This window comes from Saimiri boliviensis, chromosome 11 (genome assembly GCF_048565385.1).
Source record: "Saimiri boliviensis isolate mSaiBol1 chromosome 11, mSaiBol1.pri, whole genome shotgun sequence".
Taxonomy (NCBI): Eukaryota; Metazoa; Chordata; class Mammalia; order Primates; family Cebidae; genus Saimiri; species Saimiri boliviensis.
The window spans coordinates 68,538,175-68,553,031 of record NC_133459.1 but is presented as its reverse complement, the minus strand read 5'-3'; the positions used below and the strand labels follow the sequence as shown (position 1 = coordinate 68,553,031).

The window sequence follows — 14,857 nt, the reverse complement described above, 5'->3', positions numbered from 1 at the left end:
GTATCATTCAGGACTTCTGGCTGGTGTCCTAGAAGACATAGAAAAACAGGTTTATAGTAGCCTTGTGGAACTCCAAGTCAGATTGGTCTAAAGCCTGAATACTATCTTTTTTACCCCACTTTCCCCCATTTGTAGAGACCCCAATCTGCTTTGTGATCCTAAAGTGGGTTGTCCCTTGAGTATCTGGGCTCTTTAACTGATTCTCTTAGTAATCATTAGTGGTTTGAATTCTAAAATAGTTAATGTATGTTGCTAAACAAAATGTTATAAAAGATTTAAAAAGTGATATTTTAATTAAACTAAAAGATATAAATATACACAATCACTCCTAAAATTGTGTATGTATCTACATTTATAAACAATACATTATAAATGTTGCATAATTGAGTTCCTGAAGTAACCACTGAGACAGTTGTCCAAAGTATTCCTTCTTTGAGAACTTGGCTTTGATGGAAAAAGTCAGCACATCTGTTTCATTGCTAATAAATTATGTTATTGATTTAAAGTAACAACCCTTAGTACTTGATGATTAGATGTCATGCGTAATTTTAAAACAAAACCTATTGGCTTATAGATAGCCTAAATCTTTTATTAGATTTTATGATCAAACTTATTAATAAAGTTTTGGCATATTTCTTTCCCTTGTCAAAACACATAATATTTTTTAAAAAGGCAAGCCAGAAATAAGGGGAAGCCAAGAAATACTGAAATCAGGGTGAGTTTACTTTTGAGATAGTAGAGCACATTCTTTTTTATGCTATTACTTATATTCAGACTTCAGAGAAAAGAGCCACAGACTTAGTAACAATTCTGAATGTAACTGAAATATTCCAGCTGGTTGTGTAGATACAGGAAAGCTTTGAATTGGAATCAGAAGTACTTGCCCCTAAGTATTTAACATGGCAAATCACATATTTTATATTTTTTCGAGCTTGTTTCTTTATTTTAAAAATGAGGATAATAGTAACTACCCCATCTGTTGCAAATTTTTTTTTGTGTGTGTATGAAATAAAATAATTTTTTTGAAGACAGACCTTTGTATATTATAAAGTGTCAGATAATTTTATAATATGATCACTACTTTAAATTTAGCATTATGCATATAGCATATTTTAACTAAAAAGCTAATTTTCTTTTAGTCCCAGTGAGATTTTAAAAAAAACCAAAAACTGATTTTCTATTTTTATTTATTGTTATCTACAGAATCAATCCATCCTGTATTTGAGACTGTGTATTATAGATGGAAAACATTAGGCTGATGGCCGGGCACGGTGGCTCAGGCCTGTAATCCCAGCACTTGGGAGGCCGAGGCAGGTGGATCACGAGGTCGAGAGATCGAGACCATCCTGGTCAACATGGTGAAACCCCGTCTCTACTAAAAATACAAAAAATTAGCTGGGCATGGTGGCACGTGCCTGTAATCCCAGCTACTCAGGAGGCTGAGGCAGGAGAATTGCCTGAACCCAGGAGGCGGAGGTTGCGGTGAGCCGAGATCGCGCCATTGCACTCCAGCCTGGGTAACAAGAGCGAAACTCCGTCTCAAAAAAAAAAAAAACAAAAACATTAGGCTGAGAAACTCATCTGAAAATTGGGGAGTAGGCTGGGCACGGTGGCTCACACCTGTAATCCCAGCACTTTGGGAGGCTGAGGCGGATGGATCACCTAGGTCAGGAGTTCGAGATCAACCTGGCCAACATGGTGAAACCTCATCTCTACTAAAAATACAAAACTTAGCTAGGCGTGATGGCAGGCTTGTGTAATCCCAGCTACTCAGGAGGTTGAGGCAGGAGAATCACTTGAACCCAAGAGCCAGAGTTTGCAGTGAGCCGAGATTGTGCGCTGCACTCCAGCCTGGGTGATGGAGTGAGACTGTCTCAAAAAAAAAAAAGAAAAAGAAAAAGAAAAAAAGAAAGAAAATTGGGGAGTAAGTGGTAGCAAAATGAAAATTTAAATTTAAAAACTGTCTTTTCATCTGTTTAGTGAATTATGCTACTCTTGAAATATTGTGCTAAACTTAAATTATATTGAGGTAACTTAGGTTGGTTGTTTAATTTACATGGGGTAGAATAAAAGTTATTTTAGAATTGGGAAAATATAAATTGCTGTGTTTTGGAATGCATTAAAATCTTCAGAAATCTTTTTTTTTTTTTTTTTTTTTTTTTTTTTTTTTTTTGCTTAATAATTTTTCTTTTCTTTTTTTTCTTAACTTTTGCTCTCAATCCCCAACTTGTTTTCTCTCTGCCTTCCCATCTTCCTTCTTTCCTGATATTTAATACAAGTTTTGGTATATGATATTAAATTCTGTTTTTGTAAAGGTTATTATAGTTACTTAAAATGATGTAATAAAGTTGGCTGGGTATGGTTGTGGTGGCTTGTGCCTGTAATCCTAGCACTTTGGGAGGCTGAGCTGGGAGGATTGCTTGAGGCCAGGAGTTCAAGACCAACCTGGTTAATACAGAACCTGGCCAATATAGTGAGACCAAAGTAAATAAATAATGAGATGTAATGAAGTTAAATTAACCTAAGTTGTAGTGCTATCTACTTCTAATCATCTTTGGTTCATGCTACACCAGATACTTAAGGATGAATCTCAATTAATGAGCATGAAAGAAGAGCTTTGATCATTTATAGAATTACACTGTTACTGCTCTTCTCAATTTTTGTTTCAAAAAAGTGTTTTTTTGTTTTTTTTTCCCAAAAGATAGGATTTTGCTGTGTCACCTAGGCTGGAGTGCAGTGGCATGATCATAGCCCACTTCAGCCTCTAACTCCTGGCCTCAAGTGATCCTTTTGCATCAGTCTCCTGAGTAGCTAGGACTATGGCTACCCACCACCATACCTAATTTTTCCATTTTTATTTTTGTAGGGACAGGGTCTTACTATGTTGCCCAGCCTGCCCTTAAACGCCTGGGCTCAAGCAGTCCTCCTGCCTTGGCCTCCCAAATTGCTGCAGTTATAGCCAAAGCGTGCCCAGCTGAGAAAGAAAAAATTTTATCAGAAGATTTCTTATATTCTTTCTCTAGGGCAACAATTAGTTGATATTCTCTCTGGACAGTGAACTTTTCTTATTTTTGCACAAAAATTTGGAAAACTGTCTTCAGTGCTGGAAGTCATTTTGGATTAAATGGTTTCTAAGGATCTAAAGGAGTCATGAAGCATTAGGTACTTTTTTTCACAGCACTTAAACATTTTTTAAATTTTATTTTAAAATTTTATGTATTTATTTATTTAGAGACTGGGTTATGAGACTGGCTAATTTTTGTATGTTTGATAGAGATGAGGTTTTGCCATGTTGCCCAGGCTAGTCTTGAACTCCTGGGTTCAAGCGATTTATCTGCTTTGGCACTTTTATCTCAAAGTGCTGGGGTTTCAGGTTTGAGCCACTGTATTGGGCCTGCATTAGGCATTTATTCTCTACAATCTTTGTTTCTAACTCAGGTTAATTTATTGCCAATTCTAAAAACACTCAATTTTTAAAGATATACCTGCTGTATCTTACACACACACACAGATACCCACACACTTATGTACACATGTACCTGTGATATGTCTTAATTTCAAGATATATTGAAATTAACTCCTATCTCCTATCTCATAGAATAACTCCTATTTCCCTCAAATAGATAATAAATAATAAAAAACTATCAGAATATGGCTTGTGGCATGTATATTAACTATAGATAGCAACATTGGAATGTAGAAATCTATAGATAAATACTATGAGTCCCATTTTACAGATTTTGAAACTCGGGTACATTGAGTCTAAGTAACCAAGGCACATATTTGGGATTCAAACTCAAATTCAACTGTCTCACTTCAAAGATGTCTCTTTCTATTATACACATTACTTTCCTGCAATTTTTCCAAATTATATTTTAAAAATTAGATAAGGTTCAGTTCTATCTGGTTACCCATTCTGATTTAGTTACCATAGGATATTGTTTTCTCATCTATAATATGCAGTTTGTACCTTAGTGGCATTATATTGGCTCTGCTACCCTTGTTTGTGGGTGGGATGGGAGTATAATAAACTATACAGAAATTGCAATTAAATAGTAGATATTTGAAGTTGCTCAAAATTGCTTTTTATATTTTATTTTTACATGAAAAAATACTATTTGAAAGGAAATTATAATTTGATAAATTAATAATGTGTCACATTACTCTTTTAATTTAAAGGTTTGTGAATATCTTAAAATTTAGGTAGTTATTTTTACCTTTTGTTTTTAAAAATACAGTGCCTTTACTTTCCCGAATTCTGCCTTCCGATGCATGTAAAATATACAAACAAGGTATCAATATCAGGTAAGGTGATTTGATTTTTTTTCTCAGTGAAAGAAAGTGGAGATTTAGAGGAAAGTTTTTTTCCCCTGTAATCATAGCTTACATGTGTTTTATGCTTTAAAATGCTGTAACGGATTCACAATATTTTATCTCACTTGAGACATACAGATAAGAAACCAAAGACACAGAATCTTCTTTTTTAATTACTTAGAGAATAAACTCAAAGTGGAAAAGACATAAAATTTTGAATAAAGGCAAAGATACTGTTCTTATTCAACTATAGACTATCTAGAAGCAAACAGTGAGAATCTTAGCATAATGTTAAGAAGATTTACAGTGGTTACCTTCCTGATCCTGGATTTATTAAGGAATAAGGGACACATAAGGAAGACCCAATTCCTGCCTTTTTCTTTCAGATCTTTCATATCTTTCCCTCCCCTGTTTACTCATCTGTGCATCCATTCATCTGTTCATTCATTCATCTATCCATTCCAGTGAATACTTTGAGGATAATTTTAATTTCCTTCTATTCTGTTCCTTTTATAACTAAGATTGATGTTTGGATCTGAGGGAAAATACATCTATTTAACTTATATGACAATTTTACTTTATATTTCTTTATATCTTTTGCTTTATAATAATATAGCCATATTTATAAATTATCTACTTATAAACTATATATAATGCTAGTGAATATGCCAATTTATATATATGTATATATTGGTATATTTATAAATAGTATACATGTATGTATATAATTTTGTGTATGTGTGTGTCTATATATCTCCAGAATATTAATTTGAACATTTAAGGGCCTAGAACTAGAAATTACATGAAGAACTATCTCATATATACTCTTCATTTAGAGATGAGAAAGCTCAGAGAAGTTCAGTGATTTTTTGACAAGAGCATTTTACAAATTAATGGCTGAATCAGAACTTCTGACTCCTTGTTCATTGTTCTTCTCACCATGACACGAAGCAGAAGTTTTTAAAAATCAACTATTTCTGAGAAATTTATTGTTTAGTATTTTGAATTAGTGAAGTAATAACTTTTAGTTTAAATTCTGGGATAATTATCCTTAAGCAATAGAATATGGTTAAGGTAGATGTTTCTGTGTGTGTGTGTGTGTGTGCGTGCGCGTGCATGTTTTAAATAATAGAGATGGGGTCTTACTATATTGCCCAGGCTGGTCTTGAACATCTGGGTTCAATTGATTCTTCCACCTTGGCTTCCCAAATTGCTGGAATTACAGGTGTAAGTCATCACACCTGGCCTGTTTTTTGTTGTTTTTTTTTTAAAAAAAAAAAAAAAAAACTCTTCAGGTGTTTCTAATTATAAGAGTGCTCCTGGGCCGGGCAAGGTGGCTCACGCCTGTAATCACAGCACTCTGGGAAACCAAGATGGGCAGATCACAAGGTCAGGAGATAGAGACCATCCTAGCTAACGCGGTGAAACCCCGTCTCTATTTTAAAAAATTAAAAAAAATTAAAAGATAAAAATAAAATTGAAAAGTGCTCCTGTATCTTAAATGCATTGTCATTATAGAAAACTTGGAAAATACAGAAAAACAGAAGAAAAATTAAGTAGAAAGGATTTTTGATGTAGAATGAATTCAGCAGCCTTTTGTTAGCAATTATTATGGTTTCATTAATTTAGACATTTTTAACATAGGTACTTGCCAAAAATAGTAGACAATTTTGGAGGATACTATTGTCTTCTATGTGATACTTTAAAAAGTTAATTTCAGGCTGGGTGTGGTGGCTCATGCCTATAATCCCAGCACTTGGGGAGGCTGAGGCAGGTAGATCACTTGAGTTCAGGAATTTGAGATCAGCCAGGGCAACATGGCAAAACCTATCTTTCCAAAAAGTACTAAAAATTAGCTGGGTAGGGTGACATGTGCCTATAGTCCCAGCTACCTGGGAGGCTGAGGTGGGAGAGTAACCTGAGCCAAGGAAGTTGAGGCTGCAGTGAGCCGTAATCACGACACTGCACTTTAGCCTGGGCAACAGAGTAAGACCTTGTGTCCAAAATAAAAAAAGATTTGTTCTTTTTGAGTCCTATGTTTAGGCAAAAAGGAGTCTCTTTTAAAAAAAAATGTTTCACATTTATATATGACTTGTTAAAGTAAATGTTACGTTAAAGTAAATGTTACGGTGCACATTATATAATAACTATAGGTAATAAAACCAATAAGATTACAACACAACCTTGGCAATATGATGAAATCTTGTCTCTACAACAAATACAAAAAATTAGCTGGGCATGGTGGCACGTGCCTGTAGTCCCAGCTACTCAGGAGACTGCGATGAGAGGATAACTTGAACCCAGGAGCTTGCGGCTGTAGTGAGCCAAGATCGTGCCACTGTAGTTAAACCTGGATGACAGAGTGAGATCCTGTCACACACACACAAAAGTTAAAATAAGAACATGAGGGTAAAAGCCTGGGGGACAAAAATTGTGAGAGAGGTTGTAGGTTAAGGGGAAGTTACTATAGTTTACCAAGATACTTAAACTTGGGGCTTACTAGTAGCTGAGGATGAAGGACAGATGTGATAGGTTCTAAAGCTGTCATCAAACAAGGCTTACTGGATTAATGGAGAGGATAGCTTTTAGGATGTATGACAAAAGGTTTTTTGCCTAGGTGATAAGAATCTAAAGGAAAAAACATCTTTTAACATTAAATAAAAACTTCCTATTTTAAATGTCATAAGACAATTTTTTAACACCATTTCAATACAGCTAAATTTTAAAATATGTTCAAAGAGAATACTTTTTATCTCAAGGCATCCATGTAATCATTTGAAATCTCTTCTCTGGTATCAAAGAGAAACTAATACTTTAGTAGAAATAAGAAAGTGTGAGCAACATTATTCTTGAGAGTACTAGCAAAGATTTTGACCATAAATATAAATAATTAAGAGGTAATCTGTAATCACTGATTGAAAGTATATTTGCACACTTTGTCTTATTTCAGGGTTTTCTTGTCTTTTTTTTTTCCTTTGTAGGGGTGGTGGTGGTGGTGGGTTTTCTTGTCTTAAGGGAAGCCTTTTTTTTTTTTTTTTGAGACGGAGTTTCGCTCTTGTTACCCAGGCTGGAGTGCAATGGCGCGATCTCGGCTCACCGCAACCTCCACCTTCTGGGTTCAGGCAATTCTCCTGCCTCAGCCTCCTGAGTAGCTGGGATTACAGGCACGTGCCACCATGCCCAGCTAATTTTTTGTGTTTTTAGTAGAGACGGGGTTTCACCATGTTGACTAGGATGGTCTCGATCTCTTGACCTCGTGATCCACCTGCCCCGGCCTCCCAAAGTGCTGGGATTACAGGCGTGAGCCACCGCGCCCGGCCGTCTTTAGTTCTTTTTTTCAGTGTTAGAATTTTTTCAGGCTTTCTTCTTAAAAAAAAATACTTTCTATTCAAATCTTCACATTTGTATAAAGAACTTCTTGTTCTTCATGGCTAATTACATGGGAAAAATTAAAAATATTTATGTTCATAGGCTTAAAGCCAAGGACTAGTGAGTCCTTTAAAATGCCATCATGGTAATTATTTATGAGGCATATGTGATGCCGCTTACGAGGTCATCTAATATATCAGGGATATACAGAAAATGTATTACCCTTTTTGTTGTAAGTTGTAGAGACTACAGATGAAATAAAAATAGGCTACATTACGCCGGGCGCGGTGGCTCAAGCCTGTAATCCCAGCACTTTGGGAGGCCGAGGCGGGTGGATCACGAGGTCGAGAGATCGAGACCATCCTGGTCAACATGGTGAAACCCCGTCTCTACTAAAAATACAAAAAACTAGCTGGGCGTGGTGGCACGTGCCTGTAATCCCAGCTACTCAGGAGGCTGAGGCAGGAGAATTGCCTGAACCCAGGAGGTGGAGGTTGCGGTGAGCCGAGATCGCGCCATTGAACTCCAGCCTGGGTAACAAGAGCAAAAAACTCCATCTCAAAAAAAAAAAAAAAAAAAAAAAATAGGCTACATTAATTTATATGACTGGGAAATTTCTTTGACTAATTTTACATATTGTTAGATCTAAAATCTCAAAGGTCACCATGTCAGTCTGTCTTTGTCTTTCTTTCTCTGTCTTTTGTGCATCTCTTTACTCACCTTTTCATCCCCACGCCTGGCAACCCACTACTGCTTTCACCAAGCAGGGAATGGAGGCAGAAGACTATTTTTTTAGCTCATTTCTTCTTTTATGTGGAGCATAATGTTCCCTTATCACTGAAGCTTGGAGCCCAAGTAATATACTTATATATAAAATGATCTGTTCTTTTTTGGTATTATCAAAAGCCCACATCTTATAGAGATAGGGGATCAGCCCCTTTAATACTGTTTTCTCTTAGGACACATGCTCAAGCAATGACAGGTCTTAATTAGTAATATAGCTGAATTCTAGCTTCTGGGAGTGGAATAGAAGCTAGAATTCAGCTTTAAAACAACAGGCAGGGTCACTCCGCACCCTCACCGTGTGAGTTGATGAGTTAGTTTTTTAGAGCTTCTTGATACCTTATACGTAAGGCAACCATATTTCTCTCCTTGCTCTGGCTCACCCCTGTTTTCCTGGCAGAATTATCAATAGTGTCATTTTCATTCTTAGACATTATTAATTTTGATGATAAATTCTATGTAACCCTAGTTATTATTTTCTTTCTTTTTTTTTTTTTTTCTGGGATAGAGTCTCACGCTGTTGCCAGCGTGGAGTGCAGTTGCACGATCTTGGCTCACTGCACCCTCCTCTTCCTGGGTTCAGGTGATTCCCATGCCTCAGCCTCATGAGTAGCTGAGACTACAGGCGTATGCCACCATGTTCAGCTAATTTTTTGTATTTTAGTAGTGACGGGGCTTCACCATGTTCGTCAGAATAGTCTCGATCTCCTGACCTCATGATCTGCCCACCTCAACCTCCCCAAGTGCTGGGATTACAGTCGTGAGCCACTGCACCCAGCCCCGCACCCCAGTTATTCTTTTCATGCAGCGTGTGAGACATGTTTTATTTCTGTTTTTCCTCTATAGGGAACCCAAAAATACTGACTCACTTTGTCATGTTTGTGATGAGAACTGAAAACCTGCAGAGTAATGAATTTTTACAGTTGCATTAGAAATTCAGTAGCCAGGGTGAATCTTTCAAGGAGCCTTAAAGGAGCTCCCTGGAGATGTGATCAGCATCGCTTGACAGCTGGGCCAACTAGTTTCTTGGGCTTAGGACTGTGCATTTTGAGCAGCCAGTTAGCTAGGGTGATCCTGATTTATAAAGCCATGTGCAAGATTGAAGCACATCAGTGTACTTGTAAACTTTTTATTTTATATATTTTTCTTAATTTCAGCAAGTAGTGCTTTGTGGAATATTGTTTGAGACCAGCACATTAGGCTAGACCATGACAGGCCCAGGTTACCAAAGAGCATAGTAAACACACAAATGTGTGAATCCATGAGTATTGATACAGAATGATCTGTAAGGTTTCCACGTTGTGGAGGTGTTGGCTGGGGAAGAGAATACTAGTGTGAATCTGAGAAATCAAACAGAAAGGCCTAGAATTTATGGAAGCTTAAATGGTTTATCAAGTTGAAGGATATAGCAAGATTTGGTATCAGATGGTTAGGCATAAAGTATGGGTATATATCTCAATTCCAAGAATGTGGTCCATCCATTGCTTTCTGGTCTTAAATACTCTGCTGAGCTTGCAACATGGTCTTAAAGAGATAGAATGTCAGACAGGTGTGCGTTCCTTTCCTGTCCTTCTCTGTTCACTTTTTTTTTTTTTTTTTGAGACAGAGTTTCGCTCTTGTTACCCAGGCTGGAGTGCAATGGCGCGATCTTGGCTCACCGCAACCTCCACCTCCTGGGTTCAGGCAATTCTCCTGCCTCAGCCTCCTGAGTGGCTGGGATTACAGGCATGCGCCACCATGCCCAGCTAATTTTTAGTATTTTTAGTAGAGACGGGGTTTCACCATGTTGACCAGGATGGTCTCGATCTCTTGACCTCGTGATCCACCCGCCTCGGCCTCCCAAAGTGCTGGGATTACAGGCTTGAGCCACCGCGCCCGGCCCTCTGTTCACTTTTATTGAGTAGCTACAGTAAGGGGAAATGGTAGGAAACAAGAGGACAGAAAGGGAAATACTCTAAATATGGGGGAACATTTTTTTTCTTTCTGGTTAATGAAGTGTATGTGTGTGTGTATATATATATATATATATATATATATATATATATGTATATTCAGAAAAGTGAAATATAGTTAAAATGGTGTATATCTTTAGTCTTTTTTTAATAGAATATATTGAATATAGTTTTTATCTATAAATTTGACTTTGCAAAGTGGTATTAGCATCTTGGTTTGAGTTTAGAAGGAATAAAACTTATTTAATTATTAATGAAGTTTTATCAAAATTATATTTGTTAGAGTTTCTCATCTACCCATCTTTCACAGGCTTGACACAACTCTCATAGACTTTACTGACATGAAGTGCCAACGAGGGGATCTAAGCTTCATTTTCAATGGGGATGCGGCGCCCTCTGAATCTTTCGTAGTATTAGACAATGAACAAAAAGTTTATCAGCGAATACATCACGAGGTGAGCATGTTGTCTTCTCAACATTCCTTTAAATCGTTCAACAACAACAAAAAATCTAGGTTTTTAGCCAAAACCTCAGTATAATTTGTTTAAAAGCATAAGATACAATTGAGATGGTTTGTTCCTAAAGCTATAGTTTCCATACCACTAGCTTTTTTTTCTTTTCCTTTTCCTTTTTTTTTTTTTTTTGAGACTCGAGATTGGCTCTGTCACCCAGGCTGGAGGGCAGTGGTGGGATCTATCGCTGCAACCTCACCTCCCAGGTTCAAGCAATTCTTCTGCATCAGCCTCCCAAGTAGCTGGGACTACAGGTGCCCGCCACCAAGCTCAGATAATTTTTGTATTTTTAGTAGAGGTGGGGTTTCACCACATTGGCCACGTTGGTCTCGAACTCCGAACTTCAAATGATCCACCCACCTTGGCCTCCCAAAGAACTGGGATTACAGGCGTGAGCCACTGTGCCTGGCCTATTTTCATTTTTTATGTTTCTATCCTCTGATCTCCATCTTGACCTATTCATTGAGCCTGCTCAGAATTCAACAGAGTATCTCCTAGATCAATGAACTCCAGCTCCTCTTCATTCTCATTTATAGTTTTCATTTGTTGAACCTGTGCTGGCCCTTTACTATGTATTATCTTTATCTTGCCTTCTTTTAATGTTGTTAACTATCTTTATCTCCTTAATATGAATACTTCTTTTGGCTCTGTCTGCAGTCTTACTTTTCCTCTTTGGCTGCCTTTCTTTTCTCTGTCCTTTCCCTCTTCCAATATGACATTATTTTCCTTCTGTAATGCCCTATCTTTGTGTTGAAAAACCATTGATGAGTCTTTGAAATGGTCTCATTTATAATCTGCCAGAATAATCCCTTCCATTCCCACAGCTTTAGCTACCTCCTATAGGTTGATGATTTACAAATATATGTTTGTGTCCTGGACAGTTCTGAGTAGAGGCTTGTCTCTTTAAATGCCTAATGGATATCATGTGTGTCTCCCAGGTACCTCAAAATTCACCTTGTTTAAAACTAACCGTATTACTTTTCCTCCAGACCTGCTTTTTCCTATTTTTCCTCTTTTGATGAATGATATCATTCTCTATTCAGTCAGAAACCTAGGAGTTATTTTTGTTATCCATTCTTGTACTCCATGTTTTCTCATCAGAGCACATGTTTGGTCATTTCTGTCTCCTTAATGTCTTATAATTATTTCTCTTTTATTCACACTGTCACTACCATAATTTAAAAATTCATTATTTCTCAACTGGACTATTGGAAAGTCTTATAAGTGATCTTCCTGGATCTTTTCTCGTCTGCTTCTAAGTTATCGCACATATTGGAGATAAATTGAACTTTAGAAACACATTTATGAATGCTTATTTACTTAAAGATACTTAAAAAGTTCCCCATTACACAGTGAAATCTAATTTCCTTAGCTGATGTGGTTCCTTTTGTCACCTGAGTTTTGCTCACTTTTCTAGCCTTTCTCTTACCTTGCTATTTTAGATACCCTCATACCGCACTCCTGGCAGTTTTTCAGATGTGCCGGGCTATTTGGGCCTTTATTCCTTTGTTCATGCTCTTTCCACCTCCTGGATTGCTTTTCTTTTTGCCCCCTCACACCTGTAGAGCACGCATTTGGTGTTACTTTCTCTCCCGCCAAATGAGTTTTGATGTCTTTATGCTTCTCTTAAATCTGGAACCATAAAGCTTCTAATGTTACATTTACTTATATGGCTTTTTTCCCTTCTATTAGTCTAAGCTCCTTAAGGGCATGGGTTCTTTTTGTTGTATTCTCCGGTATCTAATACAGCATCAGTACATTCTAGGTGATAGGTTGGTAAACTCTTTCTGTGAAGGAAGAGATAACAAATATTTTTAGATATTAAAATACATTTGTGGGCCATATGGCCTCTGTCACAGCTACTTAACTCTGCTGTTGTTAAAAGCAGCCACAGACAATATGTAAATAAATGAGTATATTTCATTATTATTTTATTCATAAAAACAGGCAGCTGATTATAGTTTGCTTACTCCTATATTAGACCCTCAGATTGTTTATTAAATAGTTTGACCCCTTATTAAATGACAGCAGGATAGCCAACCAGGCAATAAGTGAGCTGGAAATATGGTCTTGAAAGAGAAGCTAGAGGTTAAGGGTAGTAGTGCATAAGTATTAGCAGATGTCATAGTATAACCAAAGAACTGGTATTAAGGGTACCAGTTTTAAGGTATTGAAGTATGTATGTATACATACATATAGGTATTATGTATTTTATAATGACTACGATACAGGAAAGTTAGATTTTGAGCAGTAATCCTTAGGGCAGAGAATACTTGTTGTTTATCCTAATATGTATGCATAAGTAATAACTTCATTAAATGTTAAAGCAATGCAACTAACTGAAACAGCAGATCTTTTTCAGTGATGTGGTTAAGAGATAGTCTCTGATTTACATGAGAATTATGTTCCAAAAGTTTTTAGAAAATACGATGTTTTTCCCAGCACTTTGGGAGGCCGAGGTGGGCAGATCACGAGGTCAGGAGTTCGAGACCAGCCTGGCCAATATGGTGAAACCTCGTCTCTACTAAAAAAAAAAAGTACAAAAATTAGCTGGGTGTGGTGGTGATGTGCCTGTAGTCCCAGCTACTTGGGAGGCTGAGGCAGAAGAATCGCTTGAACCTGGGAGGCAAAGGTTGCAGTGAGCCGAGATCACACCAATGCACTCCAGCCTGGTGACAGATTAAGACTCTGTCTCAAAAAAAAAAAAAAAAAAAGAAAATAGGATGTTTGAAATGTAAGGCAAATTTGTTCATAGACAATGGATTATATAGTGTTCAATTCCCAAGCTAATTTACAAAATTCTAGTTGATTCATGATATATTTGAAGTATAGTGTTTAATAGTTCTGTTTAACTACTACAATCAAACTTTTTAGAAAATTTTGTTCAGAACCTCATGTTGTCACTCATAGGCAGGTGTTGAACAATGAGAACACATGGACGGACAGAGGGAGGGGAGCATCACAGACTGGGGTCTGTTGAGGGGGACTAGAGGAGGCACGGTGGGGGTAGGGAGGTCGGACAGGGATAACTTGGGGAGAAATGCCAGATATAGGTGACAGGGAGATGGAGGCAGCAAACCACATTGCCATGTATATACCTATGCAACAATTCTGCATGATCTGCACATGTAACCCAAAATCTAAAGTACAATAAAAAATATGTATATATATGTTAAAAAGAAAAGAAAAGAAAATTGTGTTCAGAATTAATCTGGGTTATCAGGAATACATTTTCACCTATTACAGCTTTAGCAGTAATATAAAGGTTTCGCATTCTTTTTTTTTTTTTTTTTTTTTTTTTTTTGCGACGGAGTTTCGCTCTTGTTACCCAGGCTGGAGTGCAATGGCGCGATCTCGGCTCACCGCAACCTCCGCCTCCCGGGTTCAAGCAATTCTCCTGCCTCAGCCTCCTGAGTAACTGGGATTACAGGCACGCACCAACATGCCCAGCTAATTTTTTGTATTTTTAGTAAAGACGGGGTTTCACCATGTTGACCAGGATGGTCTCGATCTCTTGACCTCGTGATCCACCCGCCTCGGCCTCCCAAAGTGCTGGGATTACAGGCTTGAGCCACCGCGCCCAGCCTCGCATTCTTTATTTGTAGGCATAGAAGAAATGGTACTGTCCCAGTCTGTAATAAGGAAAACATTGCTATTATTTTCAGAAATTCAGAAAGGGACTATGTAGGTTAAAGTTAGATGATGAAGAATAGAAAATGGGTCTCTTGGGAACCTAGAAATAAGAAGGTATGGAGAATGGAGGCTGCAACTCTTGTAAACCCTAGGGACAGTTATTATTCTCCAGACAACTCTCTAGGTTTTGTCTTTTTTCTTATAGTGTCTTAAATATTAGTGAGGGTATCTCTCTTGGCCTATAATGGAATAGAATCTCATTTTATACCTGCTTAAATTCTCTTCTATACTTGA

The 14,857-nt window shown here is 37.2% G+C and overlaps 1 protein-coding gene across 2 annotated transcripts in view; it reads left to right on the top strand.

Moving 5' to 3' along the window:
- The window catches only part of ANKRD13C (ankyrin repeat domain 13C), a 98,760-nt gene that overhangs the window by 49,137 nt on the left and 34,766 nt on the right, over positions 1–14,857 (top strand). For both annotated transcript variants that reach the window (XM_039474316.2, XM_039474315.2), the window contains 2 exons: positions 4,239–4,305; positions 10,729–10,873. In XM_039474316.2, coding sequence (XP_039330250.1) covers positions 4,239–4,305; positions 10,729–10,873 — 212 coding nt within the window. The remainder of the gene's footprint in view (positions 1–4,238; positions 4,306–10,728; positions 10,874–14,857) is intronic.